Source organism: Rosa chinensis, chromosome 5, assembly GCF_002994745.2.
Source record: "Rosa chinensis cultivar Old Blush chromosome 5, RchiOBHm-V2, whole genome shotgun sequence".
Lineage (NCBI taxonomy): Eukaryota > Viridiplantae > Streptophyta > Magnoliopsida > Rosales > Rosaceae > Rosa > Rosa chinensis.
Genome location: NC_037092.1, coordinates 34,111,988 through 34,126,278, shown reverse-complemented (window position 1 = coordinate 34,126,278; position 14,291 = coordinate 34,111,988). Strand labels below are relative to the sequence as shown.

Genomic DNA, 14,291 nt, shown 5'->3' with positions numbered 1-14,291 from the left:
TAGAAGGAATACACGTGGAGTTCACATTGGAATGATCTAATTCTGGTTCTCTTTGGTGTCTCGATGAAGTGTCTACCTCTTTCTTATGCCTTTTCTTTCCTAAGAGCTTTTCCAGAGCATTGTTTGGTCTAACAGATTCCTCCTTACTAACAATTCTTTATTTAACCTTGATTCCTCTGACCTTATGATCATCAAAATCATCAGAAATAACCTTAGGTGCACTATTGATGATCGGTGAGGCAACTTGAGGTGCTTCTTGATTGATCTTTTTCTTTAAAGATGCCTTAACATCTGCTAATGTCTTGTGAAGGGCCACTGTAGCAATTTCATAAGCTTCATCAGATTCAGCAGCACTTGTTGCAAGTTCAGTATGTAATCGAGCCAATTCTCTGTAACGCCTTGCTATTTTTGCTTTCTGGTCATCATCATTTGCATTTGAACAAGACACCTTTGCTCTTTGATCTCTAATATCCTTTGTCCATCTCTTTGAGATGTATTGATTAGGAATGGTCTTGATATTATTTGTCGAGATAATCTTTAAAGCATGTGAACACAAAATTCTATCAAACTCAAACTTCTTACAAGTGCATGAGATAGTATTATCAACTGAGTCAAATGTTACTGTATGGTGGAAATGCTTTCCATGAGTGGTAACTTCATATATGCGCATCGTTCCAATCTCACCAAATAACTTCAAGGTACAGTCATGAGCTTTACATAACTCAACTTGGAACCATTGAAACATTGTTGGTGTGTACACTTTTGCTGCATTCCTTAATATTTTCACTGGAAATGACAATGCAGGAGTGGTCTAACTTGCTTTAAAATCTGCTACTAACTCATTATAACGACGTTCATCAAGTAATCTCTGAAAGTAACAAAAAAATCACAGCAAATCATACTTGTAACTCACCTACTTCTTGATAAAATTATTCATGCTTTCGCTGCATTGGGTAGTGATAATATTCGCACAGAATGTTTCTTGCCCATAAACTAAAACCCATTTCTCCTTCAAATCAAATAACCGGCCTAACCATTTATTTTCTTGGAGATTGTATTTTTCAAGCATCTTCTTCCAAGCAATTAAAAAGTCTTCAACATCTTCATAATCATATATGATACTGCTAAAGTCTTCGGCAAAATCCTTAAACTTCTCAAACACACTACTAAGATGCTTAGCTGCATTTTGATATATGTGCCAAATGCATAATCGATGATGTGTTTCTGGCCATTGTGAAGCTAATGCTTTAGCCATTGCAAGATCTTGGTCAGTCAAAATGCTCTTTGGTTTCTTTCTAGACATTGTATTTGCAAAGGTATCAAAAAACCACATGACAATTTCAGCGGTCTCATCATATAACAATACAGCACCAAATATAAGTGTTTGCTTATGATTATTGACACCAACAAACATCACAAAAGGTCTGCCTTCTTTATTTTTCTTGTAAGTGGTATCAAAACATACTACATCACCAAAGTAATCATAGTCTACCATCATCTTTACATCAGCCCAGAAAATATTGGTTAACAAATCATCCTCATCCACTTGTATTGCATAAACAAAATTTGGATCATTCAATTGCATTCTTTCTAGATATTCCAAAACACCACCGGTATCCCTTGACTTCATTTCTCTTGTTCGCTTTGAACATAAATAATTCCTATAATCTTCTGGAATAAATCCCAAATGCTCACAACCACCAGCTTGTCTACTCAATAGTTCAAGAGTTTCTTTTGGATTGATTCCTGAATCGTAAGCCATATCAGCTTGAACAATTTGTGCAAGAGAGATTTTCCTATGAGACCTAAAAAGATGGGTCTTACTAGGAGTTGAAGTCACATGAATATGATCAGCAACAAATTCCACAACACTGTACTTTATGGATAACAGATCATACCTAATTTTCATCTTAGCTCTACAACCAAATCTTGTCTCAGCACAATGAGATTTGACATATAGATTTTGCTTGTCTCTTCCACGTTTACCTTCGGCTGAGCAAACAAAGAACTTGTCCCTCAATAGGCCACTGGAGGATTTATGTGCTTTACTTAATCTAGTAATGAAACCAAATCTATATGCATATCGATTGTAACAAGCATGTGCATCATCTTCTGTTTCAAACTCCATACCAACTACAAGAATCAATTCTTGACGCATTTTGGAATGAATAGAATTAACCGTTTCATTAGGTTTTGTGGCTTCTTCTGACTCTTCTTCACTACCTCCAACTTCATTATTTTCAACTTCTACAGAACCATTCAAGTCTATACCACTCCTAAAATCCAATTTGCTAGATATTTGACAATCACAACTATCTGTAGCTTCCACATCCTTAAAAGAAATATAAGATCAATATATTAGATAATAGCTTCCACAATCACAACTATCTGCCAAAATGGTACGTACATTTATTGAATGATCTATGATAATAGTTATTTGCCAGTAGGACTGCACACGGATTGGGTTGGTTCGGTTTTGACTCTAAACCGTCTCTATACTAAAGTGAGCGGTTTAAGCATTTTGGACAACCGATCATTAAAAAAAATAAGCTTAACCCGATCCAATCCAATCCAATTAAAGATAGTTTGGTTCGGTCGGTTAGGCGGTTTTAACCTATATTATATTAACATACTATTTATGGAAGAAAAAAAAATTCTAGTAAAATTCAATCTAAATAATAAAACTATATTAAATAAGCATAATCTAAATTTAAAATACAATAATCGAATCCAAAACTAATATTCAAAAACCAAAATCTATAAGAATGAGAGAATGAGATATGTGATATGAGAGGAACAAATTAATTGTGGCGATTATTTATTAGACTTCTAGGCCTTTGGGCATTAGATTTGATATGGTAGTATATCATTTGAGAATAAAGTTATAATTAGATATTTAGAACTTACTTACAACGACTGGACAAATGAATATATATATATATATATATATATATTTATATTTAACACTTTTTCTTATTATATTTCAAACATACCGATCGGTTCGGGTTCCGCGGTTTAAGCAAAAGAGAAACCAAACCAACCCAATTCATAAATGGTTTGGTTCGGTATTGAACCGGCTTTCAATTTTTAAATTTAAAAAACCTTAACCAAACCATATTTATCGGTCGGTTTTGACCGGTTTGGCCAGTTTGTACCGTGTTTTGCACACCCCTATTTGCCAGCACGTCTCTAGGGCATTCAATCATACCCATTACATGAAAGCTTCGGGTCAAAGCTTTGCATGACAATATATGGAAAAAAAAATGGAAACGAACTAAATTGAACAGTTGCCTTGTCTATCAAAATTGAAGGACTTCACAATGAATTAAACGCAAAGTTGTCCATATGTATATACACACAAACATACACATATATAATTATAGTAAGCTAAAAAAGAAGGAATATCAATACTTACAGGTGTTGATATTGCTAAGTTTTTTGAGTTTGATGGCACAAGAGATTCATGTTCCATGATTGGCGAGTGTAAGAATGGTGAAATGATTCACCCTAGAAAACAAATGGAAATGCAGAATGATGCAATATACCAATATGTGATCAATTGGTTTCAAATCATGATGAGGTTCGACGTAGTACCCATGGTCATCTTTTGATTATAGCTATGGCATTTTTGAAGAGGAGTTCCAGACAAGCCACCCAGACAGACGAAGAAGAAAAAGAAGAAGAAGAGTCATTGGTTTAGAGTTTTGGTCGACGTCTGGTATTCACTGTATTTTTTGTAAATATAAATTTATCTTTTTAATTTAGAGATGTTGAGTTAGAGTTTAACGGGGTTAGTAGATGGTTAGGTTGAGTAGGCAACAAATGCTAAGTGTCAGAATTTTATAGGCAGACAGGGAAGGGGATAGGGAAATGAGTACAGAAGATTTGAAGCCCTTTGAAGCTACCATTTGCTTCTTTGAACTCGTTGAATATATTTGTTCAAATATCATCAAGAAAAGAAGGACATATACATACATAGGATGATAAGAAATAAAGTTCTAGTTAGCCAAAACCATACATTGTTTTCTCACGTATATGGTTACGTACCACGTAAAACATTAATTGTATCCATGTTGCCTTGGTAGTTGAAAACCAAATATCTTTCAATTTGGTCATGGTATCTTTCAAGGCTTCTTCTATTTCGTTTTCTAGATGGTAAAACCATTCCTTATGTCATAAGCTTCCCCAAAAGAACAAAAAACGAAACTCTTCACCAAAATTTAATTTATCGAAAATGCCCTCTTTTGATAAAACAGATTCACTCATATATTATCAAGGTTTAAAATTGTGAAACTACAATAACTCTTCCATTTGATGAGAATTAGTCATACCATGGATTGTGACATAGACTTCATCACGATTACAGCTTCATATATAGTTACTCTCTTTTATTAAGAGGATAAGAAGTATAAAAGAAGAGAAATCATTCGATGTACATCCACTACTATAGAAGATATCAAATCCAAATACAAAGTCATTCCTATTCCTATTTTTTTTAACCATTACAATTCTGTTCGCAATTCATCTCTTCTCAATTGCAAATAAGCAAACATACCACAACACTCCACCACGATAAAGAAACATGAAATTCCGGTGGGCGCCCGCCTTTAGTTAGCGACATAAGAACGCATATGCAATCCCCAAAACCAGGCCCCTAGGCACTCTCATCATTCCTTTGATCACCCAAAACAGGAAGAATACAAAAACACAGAAAAAGGTAAGTTCTTTCTTTTCCTCTTCTGTTTTTTTCTTCTTCTTTTTTCCTTCAAATTTTATTCCTTTCTTAAACGTAGGCATTTGAGTGCTCTTTCGCTAAAGGCTATAAATTTGAATATGCTAATGTTTCCTCTCCACTCTCCCCATTTCTTTACCGTAAAGTCATTCCAGGACCATTACTTTTAGATCTGGATATTTCGTTATTGCTCCATTTGTGCTTCAGTTTTACGCTTCTGGGTCATTTCAAGTTCATCTTTTGCTTCTTTTTTATCACTTTGATATATTGGGTCTCTGAATCTCAAGGTTGGTTTCCCTTGCGGAATTCTATTGGGGTTTGTTTCAAAAGTATAATTCATAGCTGTGTAATTCTGGGTTTGGAGATTTTAGGTAGCTTTTATCATGTTTAATATTGAAAGTAACAATTGAGATGAGTATGGATTCTTCAAAGTTTTTCTTTTTATACTTCTCGGTTTTAGTTGTTGTTATAAAGCTCTTGAATTTTGGCTTCTGTGTAGTATAGTTGCCTCTGTAATTGAAATTGGTGAGTCTTGAATGAGCATGTCAAAAACTTGGACTTCTTTCATTATCAACTCCTACATCTCTAAATTCATGATTCAGTATTAACTTTTTTTTTTTAGGTATAAATGCTTTTGTTTGTGTACTGATGTTTTGTATAGATTGGGGTCATTATTTCTTTCTTAGTGTTTGTTCTCTTTGCCACTGAATCATAAAAAAGTTCCTTTTAATGCTTTTCGGGTCCTTATTTGCGTAATAATATTCATCTACTTTAGATTCACACTCGGATAGATTGAACCACCTAAAATTTTCATGTTGTTAAAATTTTTCAGGTTTACAAATTTTTGTAATATGGAAGGTACAGTCGTTAGAAGAGTTATTCCCTCAGACAATAGTTGCCTCTTCAATGCAGTTGGGTAAGCTCCAGTGTAGAACCTCGATTTTATCCATTGTTTATTGCAAAATGTTAATAGTTTCAACTTATTGGTATCCTTCATTTGCAGGTATGTTATGGACCATGACAAGCAAAAAGCTTCTGAATTGAGACAGGTTTTGATCTCTAGTATAGCCTTCGTGTATATATAGCTCCAGATTTTCATTAAGCATGTGTGATACTGGCCAATCAATCTTTTATACTTAAACATTTTGTGGTCATCCTGGTGTCAAGGTTATAGCCGCAACGGTGGCAAGTGATCCAACTAAATATTCTGAAGCAATTCTGGGTAAACCAAATGAAGAGTATTGTGCTTGGATTCTCAACCCAGAGAAGTGGGGAGGTTTGTTTCCTGTTCCTATGCATCTTGATCCTGGTCACCCAACAAAAATCACAATGAAAAGCTTTTCTTGTTGCAGTTTTGGTTACTTGGGATAGCTAATTATACATTAATTATACAGGACTGACTATTTCTTCTTCTATGGCATTGAACATACTTTAATCTAATTTTCGACAAAACTTTGGGCCTTGACTGTTCAAGGAATAGTTTTTGTGGTCCCACTTTTACAAGATGGACTTCAATTCTTTCTTTTTCGGTTGAGGTCTGTTTCAAATAAGCAGTAGGTTTTTTTTTTTTTCCTCTTTTCATTTTGCTTGCTGACCGTTACTTTGTAAGCTGTTGCACAGGTGCTATTGAGCTTTCAATATTAGCAGATTATTATGGACGTGAAATTGCAGCATATGATATCCAGACTACAAGATGCGATTTGTATGGTCAGGTAAGCATGAGAAGCGAATTCTCATGCATATTAATCTTGTCAGCTCTCCACTACTGAGTGTTTATGCTACTTCAAATCTGTTGACAGGAGAAAAACTATTCTGAAAGGGTTATGCTGATCTATGATGGGCTTCACTACGATGCTTTAGCTGTATGCGGTTCTATGCCTTTTTTGTTTATTCTTTATTTTGTAATTTTTCTGGTTGTCAATGTGGAGCGATAATCAACAATGGCTTTGATATGGTCCTCAATAGTATTCTGCCATCACTCTTCTTGCTAACAGCACAAACCAGATGGTCTTACTCATCTCTTGTGTTTGCACATAAACAACCACGAGTTAAGCTAATTTGATACTTGTGCTAAATAAATAATGTTAATGTAGTAATAAATCGTCTTTATGGTAAATTTTAGTAGTTATAATCAATTTATCAACTGGCATGTTTCTATCTTGGGTTGACTTTTTCTGCTTTCCGCTATTTCTTATGGAGATTTATATATAAGTATATGACTTTTCCATTTAATGATGGTTGGTTCCTATATTTTGTTTATTAGATGTCTCCATTTGAAGAAGCCCCGGAGGAGTTTGATCAGACTATATTTGCAGTTAAGAACAAGACCATTGGGCCAGTGGAGGGCATCACTCTTAATCTTGTGAAAGAGCAACAACGGTAGAACTGATAATTTAATGAGTCCTTTTTTAGTAAATTGAAAAATACTAAATATGCAATTTTTTTTCTACAGTACACAGTCCTGCTCAGGTGATCAATTGATTCCGTACTCAGTCGTCCTCAATTGCCTTTTGATTTAGATTCAAGGGTAAAAACTAATAAGGCAGTTGGAATGCTCATTATTCTCCACCCTTGAATTTAAATCCAATAGTAGTTGTGCACAACTAAGTACAAATTAATTGATTACCAGTGCATGACTTCTAATATGTCAAACATTAAATGCACCTTAGGGTCAGAAAATTTTGAGCCTGGCATTAGCATGTTCATTTGAAAAAGAACATAGACCATCTGGTTCAGGGAATTGAACACTTCCACGCTATTGATTCTGAACTTGTATAGCAGTGATAAGAAAGTTTTCTAGTTCAGAGTTTCCTGGTCAAACTGATCCCCAGTTTACAAACCTATGCAAATAGCAGCAGTAATAGTTTTCAACTTTTGTTTCAAATACATTCCTCAATGAATTTCCGATTCTCTCTGTTCTGACTACTGACGACATAGAGAAACTATAGGACAATTGTCAAATGTGTTTAGCCCACATGTAGAATTTCAACAAATTACCATCCGAAAGGGAAGTCTGGTAAAGACATTAGTTTTGAACTTTTGCCCTTTGTTTTGCCCACTAATTTGTCAAAGTGCTTGAGACAAAGTGTGCTTCCTATAATTCTTTCATTTATATTCTTGAATGCCTCATTTCTTAGGTTTCTCCAGTTCTCCGTTTACTGCTTTTAGTATTCGTATAGTTCAGGTGTATATATACAATATTGTAATGCACGATCGTGCCTTAATTCCATAATGCTGCTTCTCAGTAAAAGGAGCTATACAGACACTGCCAACTTCACTTTGCGCTGTGGGGTGTGCCAAGTTGGACTTGTCGGCCAGAAGGTTATTTCTCCACAATACATTGTGCTTTTCCAAGTGTTTTGTAGTTCTGTGCATCATATATCCTACTTTTTTAATACTGAAAAGTTTTCTATAAATATACAGGAGGCTGTAGAGCATGCAAAGGCGACTGGCCATGTCAACTTTCAAGAATACAGATAACAGACCGCAAAAAAAACAAACCAAAACATAGTCCCATTTCATTGGAGTGAGATTCCTGATTTCCATAGAATTCAATTATTGATTTATGTTGTGTCAAATTTGACATATAAATGGTAATGTACTTTTGAATAATTTATTCTGGTTGTGGGAAATGGAAATGGGACATGTATGTTGTACCATACCATGATACCAAAAATAAAAATAAAGAAAAAGAAATGTTGTAATTGGTGTACCTATCACTGTATCATCATTTTATGGGATCATGTTATCTGATCTACTGAATATGTTTTCCTGAATCTACCTTATATAGCCCAAATTTATTTGGTAGACTTCTCTGTCTCTATGTGCTTCAGTTTACTTGAAACGCTGAAAGTACTCGCTTACTAGATCAATAGGTACCTCAGGCACCAATATGTTTTGTTAGTGATTCTTATTTGGGGTTGTTGGGAGATGGTCAGATCTATTTGGAGTGTAGTTTTCTTTTGAAAGCCTCACCCATTGGACTTGGGAGTTATAGCCAGCACTCGCTCATAGCACCCTTCATTGCTCAATCCTCTCATCAGGTATCTCAGCATTAATGGAAATTGATTTGGAGTTTCCCCTGTGATTAAGCACTTTTTGTGCAGAGTTTGCACATATTCTATTCCAACATTGTGTAACCTGTTCCACTACAAATTGGCTCCTTGGCTCTTTCTTAGTTTCTTGTGTCAACATCAAATGCAGCACTCTCGGTGTCATCTCCCACACATCTTGTGCCTCAAAGGAGGTCTCAGGGCAAAACATTTCTTCTGAGTGCCAATCTGCTCGAGCCTCCCCCTCTCCTAACAGTAAATTTTACCAAAATCAATGTTGATGGTTTACACTTTACAGGATGAGGCGGCGACTTTTGAGAAGCATGGGCAAAACATTTCTCCGAAATACAGTATTGCAGAACGTCAGAGCTCAAGTCCCCCTCCCTAAAGTAACCAGAAATTCACCATTTCCCCACTGACTGAGAGAAGATTTCTATACTATAAACTGAATGAAACATTTCTCATAACAATGATTACATATTACAAACTGGAAATGTTATCATTGGTCTACAATTTTCTTCAGATTCTATTCTAGACTTGAAATGATACAACAATAATGACTTGCTTTCTGGATCACTTGCAAAAGGAGTTCGTCATCATGTGCATTTTATTCATAGGCTCCTCATGACCACCTTTGAGCAGTTTCAAGTAGCAAAAAGTTGGTACCCTGTTGAACCCTGCTTACTTTTGTCTTCTCGGTCTGTGACTTGTCTCTCATGAGCAAGCTCTGCTGCTACTCTATGTCTAGATCTTCTGTTTAAGCACATGACGCAGTTGAACTTTTTGACTGTCCAACCTTGCCTCCAAAAGTCTTGCCTTCAAACTGTTCTTCTGCGCACCAAGAGGGATGCACCCTTTCATACCCCGAATATGATGATTCCCAGAGTCTGGTGAACTCCACTGCCCCACTAAATCAGAGGGGCTCAAACCACCTTTACCTGAACCTCGATCCGGAGACAAAATATCCCCTTTGGATATCCTTCCATTTGAGAGCCTACCGTTTATTCCTTCTACCGAGATAATCTTGTAGTTGTCTTCATTATTTGGGCCAGATCTCCAAAGCCTTGCTATACTTGATACCTTCTTCGACTGCTTTATTGGCACCGAGCAAACCTCACTGATTTCGGTAATTGGTGTTTCCTCCCCATCATTTTCTTCTTCCCATTCGTCGGTTCCACTATCTGTGACATTACTCTCTCGGTGATTCTTATTGACCGAAGGGGCACTCCCGTCTGGTGAATAGCTTGAGTCCTGATCCTCAAGATGGCTCACAGTTTCCCATCCACTCTCATCTTCTTCTATGTCACCATTCTCACCAACATATGCAATTGCGTGCCTCTGGATCCGGTTTTTATCGATTCCATTAGCTTCAGGACTCACAGTACGAATTTTGGAAGCATGACTAGCAGGACTGTAAGCAACACACTGTTCAATCTCCCTCTCATTAGGCTCACCAAAATTAACTTCTTCAAACACAGAAAAGATATCATCAGGATTGGGGGGTTCATAAGAAAAGTCCTTGACGTCTTGAATGTTTACAGCAGCAGCAGCCCGTCGAAGAAACTCTCCTTCTCTCATTTCCTTCACATCTGGGGTTGAACTTCTTGACTTCAAAAAAATCTCAAGATCTGCCACAAGCTTGTTCATCAGAGAATACTTCTCCTCAACTGCCACCTTTGCGTCAACCAGCTTCATTTGAACACGTTCCTCACGCCAGACCTCAGCCATCTGCAACATCTTCCTTTCCTCTTCCACGTCATCTCTGAGTTTCATAGATTCTCTCTTTAATGCTTCAACTTCAGCCTTGTCTTCTCCAATTTCCTTAGCAAGCTCATCACATACTTCCTCAATTAATTCTCTTGCCTTTCTTTCTTTTTCATAGTCCTGCATGTATCGCTTTGCAGATAACTTAGCATCAGCCAGCTCATTAACCAATTTGGAATTGAGTATTTCAGTTCTCTGACGACTCTTCCTTTCCCGGTTCAATTCAACCTTGATGTCATCGATAAATGCACGAATTTTCTCATGCTCTCTGCTCCGCCATGCAACCTTTTCCTCATTCATGTTCCTCAAGAAGTGTTCGAGTTTCTTTTTTGAGGAACGCCGCTCCAACTCAAGCTCCTGAATCCGGGCTCGAGCCTGCTCTAATTCAGATTCAAGTACATTTACCACTGATACAGCAGACGCTTGCTGGTCAAGAAGCTTCATTTGGCTGTAAATCTGGCGTACCTCTTCTGATGATTTTAAGCAGACAGGATCCCATTTTGTTGCACCTTCCATGACAGAGTTGGATAACTGAAATGGAGGTTGAAGCTAAATCTTAGAGGTGAAAAACAAAGGAAATACATATCTTAAATTGCTTATGGGGAAATGCAGACCATGGCAGAACTGATACAAGAAAAAGCTAATATGATAGTTTGAACAAGTTATTCCCCAATAAGGTTAAATGAGGACATGTTTCGTATCCATCCATTTAAGTCGTTCATGTTTGTTCTAACAATTCACACCAAAAAAAAAAAAAAACCCTTATAAGAAAATAATTCATATAATCAATCTAGTTATATAAATATTCCACATAATCTCCATATTTTCCCCCTTTCTCTTTTTTTGGTAAATCTACCAAGGCTTAATCTGAATTGACCTCATTTGTGCTTCTCCCAATCAAAAAACTCCATACCTTCCCTATAGTTTTCCATAAATAACAATCTTCCTCTTAAAGAGGTTGTATCATTTCATTCAGTGAAAAGAATGTGGTACAAGTTGATTCATACCACATCTTTAAGACAAGTAAATCTTTCTGTTGAATTTTCTTCCAAAAATGTTTGATTACATATTTAAGTTCCCCCATGGGAAACGAAATTCTATGAGTCACTTATTTTCTTTTTATATACAAATGTAAAATTTCTTCAATCTCATACCATGACAATTCATTCCTTTGGGAACCAAAATAGGTGATTGGATAAAAAGGATCATCTTTTTCTTTCTTTTTTTGAAAACAGACAATCTTTAACGTGTGTAACGTAACACAGATTATTGGAAAGTAAATCATCTCAATTGATACGTTCATGCCAGATAGCTGCACTTAAATGGAGCTCAGCACATCTGCAACGTGCACCCAACAATAAAGAATTGGTATTGTACTTCAGTTTGAAAAACATGATACCCGTTCAGAACTTACTGATCATAATGCATTGAAAGAATTATACCTTGCGCAAGAATCCATTCCTTGAGGTGGAACCAGGGCTTTGTAAATTATCCTTTGCTTCAGAAGCAAATCCTTTGCTATTGCGTTGGCGGAGAAATGGTGCTCCAATATGGCCTGCATCAGGCTGCAAAGACGAGAAGAATAATGAATCTCAATATCCACAGCATACAACAGACCCCAAAACTACCTGCCCCTTGAGAAGACGAAATACTACAACAACATGTACACACACACACACAAAATATAGCACGTAAGGACCCGGGATTTTCGGAACACATAAACTGAATGCATAGTTGTCATCCACGGTAACTTGTAGGTCACAGTTCCATCTTAAAACATCTAGAATGTGCTTGAAGTAAACATCACTAATCTTATCAAAAGACAAAAGGCTAAGAAATTCTCAACAACCAATTACCATACTACGAGATACTAAGCAGGAAAGTAATAAAACTGAAAGGCTTTACCAATCTAATCAAGATTTCAACCTTAACCCTAGAGGCACAACGATCATCATTTCAAAAAGAGAGGAAGAGAATAATTTCAGTGGTTAAAATAACACAGATTCTTGGAAAGATCAATCAACCCAGATGAGCTCTCATCTAATTTTTCTTCTGAGTACTAATCCTAGCTCATTGCGCCATCATCGAAAACAATGCACAAATCTTGTGCTACAATGCTTGGTTTCTTAAACCCCAAATTGAAGAAAGGAAAGAAATATCACTAGTTATCCAACTTAAACTTGCAAACTAAACAAACGAATCAATCAGAAAGAAAAATAAACAAAAAAAAAAAAAAATCAAAATTTTAAGTTATTGAAAAAAGGTCAAACTCAAATGAAATCAGATTCATGAATAGTTTCAAAGAAGACCCAGTTGACCCAAAAAAAAAAAAAAATTTGCAGATCTCTGAGAGGCATTGAGAGTTGAAATGCAAGCTCAGACCTGAAACCCTAGCTGCTGGGCACTCCGTCGCTCGGCGCCGGTCTCCGGCAACTGTAGCCTCCAGAGTCCGGCGGCGAGCTTCCTGGCCGACATGGGCACCTCTCTCCCCTTCTTGCCCTTCCTCCTCGCTGCTCCTCCTCCTCCCTCTTCTCTCTCCTCCTCGACAAGGTCATTTTGGACTTTCCGCCTCTCCTTCCCGTTCTCCTCCTCGGTATGCTCGATCTTCCACTTGAGTAAAGGCGTCTCGGGCCGGCTCCGTTTCCCGGTGGGCAGCCCGGCCCGCTTGAGCCGGGGCAAACCCGAGCCCCGGGCTCTCCTCCTGCTGGGCGGCCGCTCCGGCTGAAGATCCGAGTCCGGTAGTGGGAATGTCGGCTTGCTGGGCTTCTTCATCGAACTCCTCACAGGCTCCCCTGAAATTTATCCATTTCAGAAGAGAGAGAGAGAGAAAGAGGTTTGTGAGTGTCTGTGTGTTTGATTTGTGTGGGAAATGGGAAAGAAGAGCAGAGCTAAGAGAGAGAGAGAGAGAGAGAGAGAGAGAGTGAGAGTCGTGAGGGTTGGGTACAGGTTTTGGTTTGCTTTAGAGAAACTGACGCACAGAGAGACTGTGAGACACGCCGAGGTATACAAATACAGTGTCTGTGTCGTACAATATACAAACGACGTCAAAATCTATCTATGTATTTACACTCCGGTTTAGTTCGGGCAAACCATGTCGTTTCTGTCTGGATTCTTGGGAAGTATCAACATGGATAAGTTTCTGTTAATAATAAAAAAAATAAAAAAAAGAACATGGAGTTTAAAGAGTTTTGCTTTTTTTGCACATCCAAATTTGGATATATATTTCCCTTTTGATTTTGTTGTCTTTAAATTTTACTTACTTTAGGTTTTTTCAACACCACTGGTAACCTCAACTACTACAAATGACGCCATACAAACACTTTAAAAAACGCTAATCTCCGATTGATTTCTGCAAAAATTTTAGTGCGAAACTATTAATTACATTTGTTTCTATAAAAGTTGGTTAAATTACTACTCAGCAGCATGGACTGTGACCAAAGCAGCAAGTTCGGTTTAAGTTACTAAAGATGTCTTCGTCGCTGGTTGGGTTGCTGGTGCTGATGATTAAATAGGGCCATAAGGGGCGTGAAGTATATGGGCTCTACTCGATTTCAAGTCATCACTACTTTGAAAACAATTAAATAGTGAGTTGTTGTTTGTAACATTATCGCATTTTAGAAGAATTGACGTGACTCTAGAGATTATCGAAAATTGGAAAGGAAAAAAAATGAACTCGTTGATGTCCACGAGTATAGGGTGACCTTTCTTTTCATTTAGACCCTTTCATTTAATGCAACCCCTTT

The 14,291-nt window shown here is 37.0% G+C and overlaps 3 protein-coding genes across 4 annotated transcripts; 1 reads left to right on the top strand and 2 right to left on the bottom strand.

Moving 5' to 3' along the window:
* Positions 1-913: 913 nt before the first annotated feature.
* LOC112203683 (protein FAR1-RELATED SEQUENCE 5-like) lies at positions 914-3,212 on the bottom strand. The gene is made up of 2 exons (XM_024344610.1): positions 3,156-3,212; positions 914-2,332 (listed from the first exon to the last, which is right to left on the bottom strand). The coding sequence occupies exons 1-2, from the start codon at positions 3,210-3,212 to the stop codon at positions 914-916; spliced, it is 1,476 nt and encodes a 491-aa protein (XP_024200378.1).
* A 1,292-nt stretch (positions 3,213-4,504) lies between these two features.
* On the top strand, positions 4,505-8,508 carry LOC112167461 (OVARIAN TUMOR DOMAIN-containing deubiquitinating enzyme 2). 2 transcript variants are annotated; one of them, XM_024304491.2, is made up of 9 exons: positions 4,505-4,717; positions 5,565-5,648; positions 5,736-5,781; positions 5,900-6,008; positions 6,353-6,444; positions 6,532-6,594; positions 6,996-7,111; positions 7,978-8,053; positions 8,156-8,508. In XM_024304491.2, the coding sequence occupies exons 2-9, from the start codon at positions 5,584-5,586 to the stop codon at positions 8,210-8,212; spliced, it is 624 nt and encodes a 207-aa protein (XP_024160259.1). In that variant the 5' UTR covers positions 4,505-4,717; positions 5,565-5,583; the 3' UTR covers positions 8,213-8,508. The 2 variants fall into 2 exon arrangements, with proteins under 2 accessions (XP_024160259.1, XP_024160260.1); XM_024304492.2 differs by lacking the exon at positions 4,505-4,717 and adding an exon at positions 4,783-5,019.
* Positions 8,509-9,190: 682 nt separating this feature from the next.
* On the bottom strand, positions 9,191-13,524 carry LOC112167460. The gene is made up of 3 exons (XM_024304490.2): positions 12,931-13,524; positions 11,991-12,113; positions 9,191-11,079 (listed from the first exon to the last, which is right to left on the bottom strand). Exons 1-3 carry the CDS (start codon positions 13,318-13,320, stop codon positions 9,529-9,531), a joined length of 2,064 nt encoding a protein of 687 aa, XP_024160258.1. The 5' UTR covers positions 13,321-13,524; the 3' UTR covers positions 9,191-9,528.
* Positions 13,525-14,291: the final 767 nt, after the last annotated feature.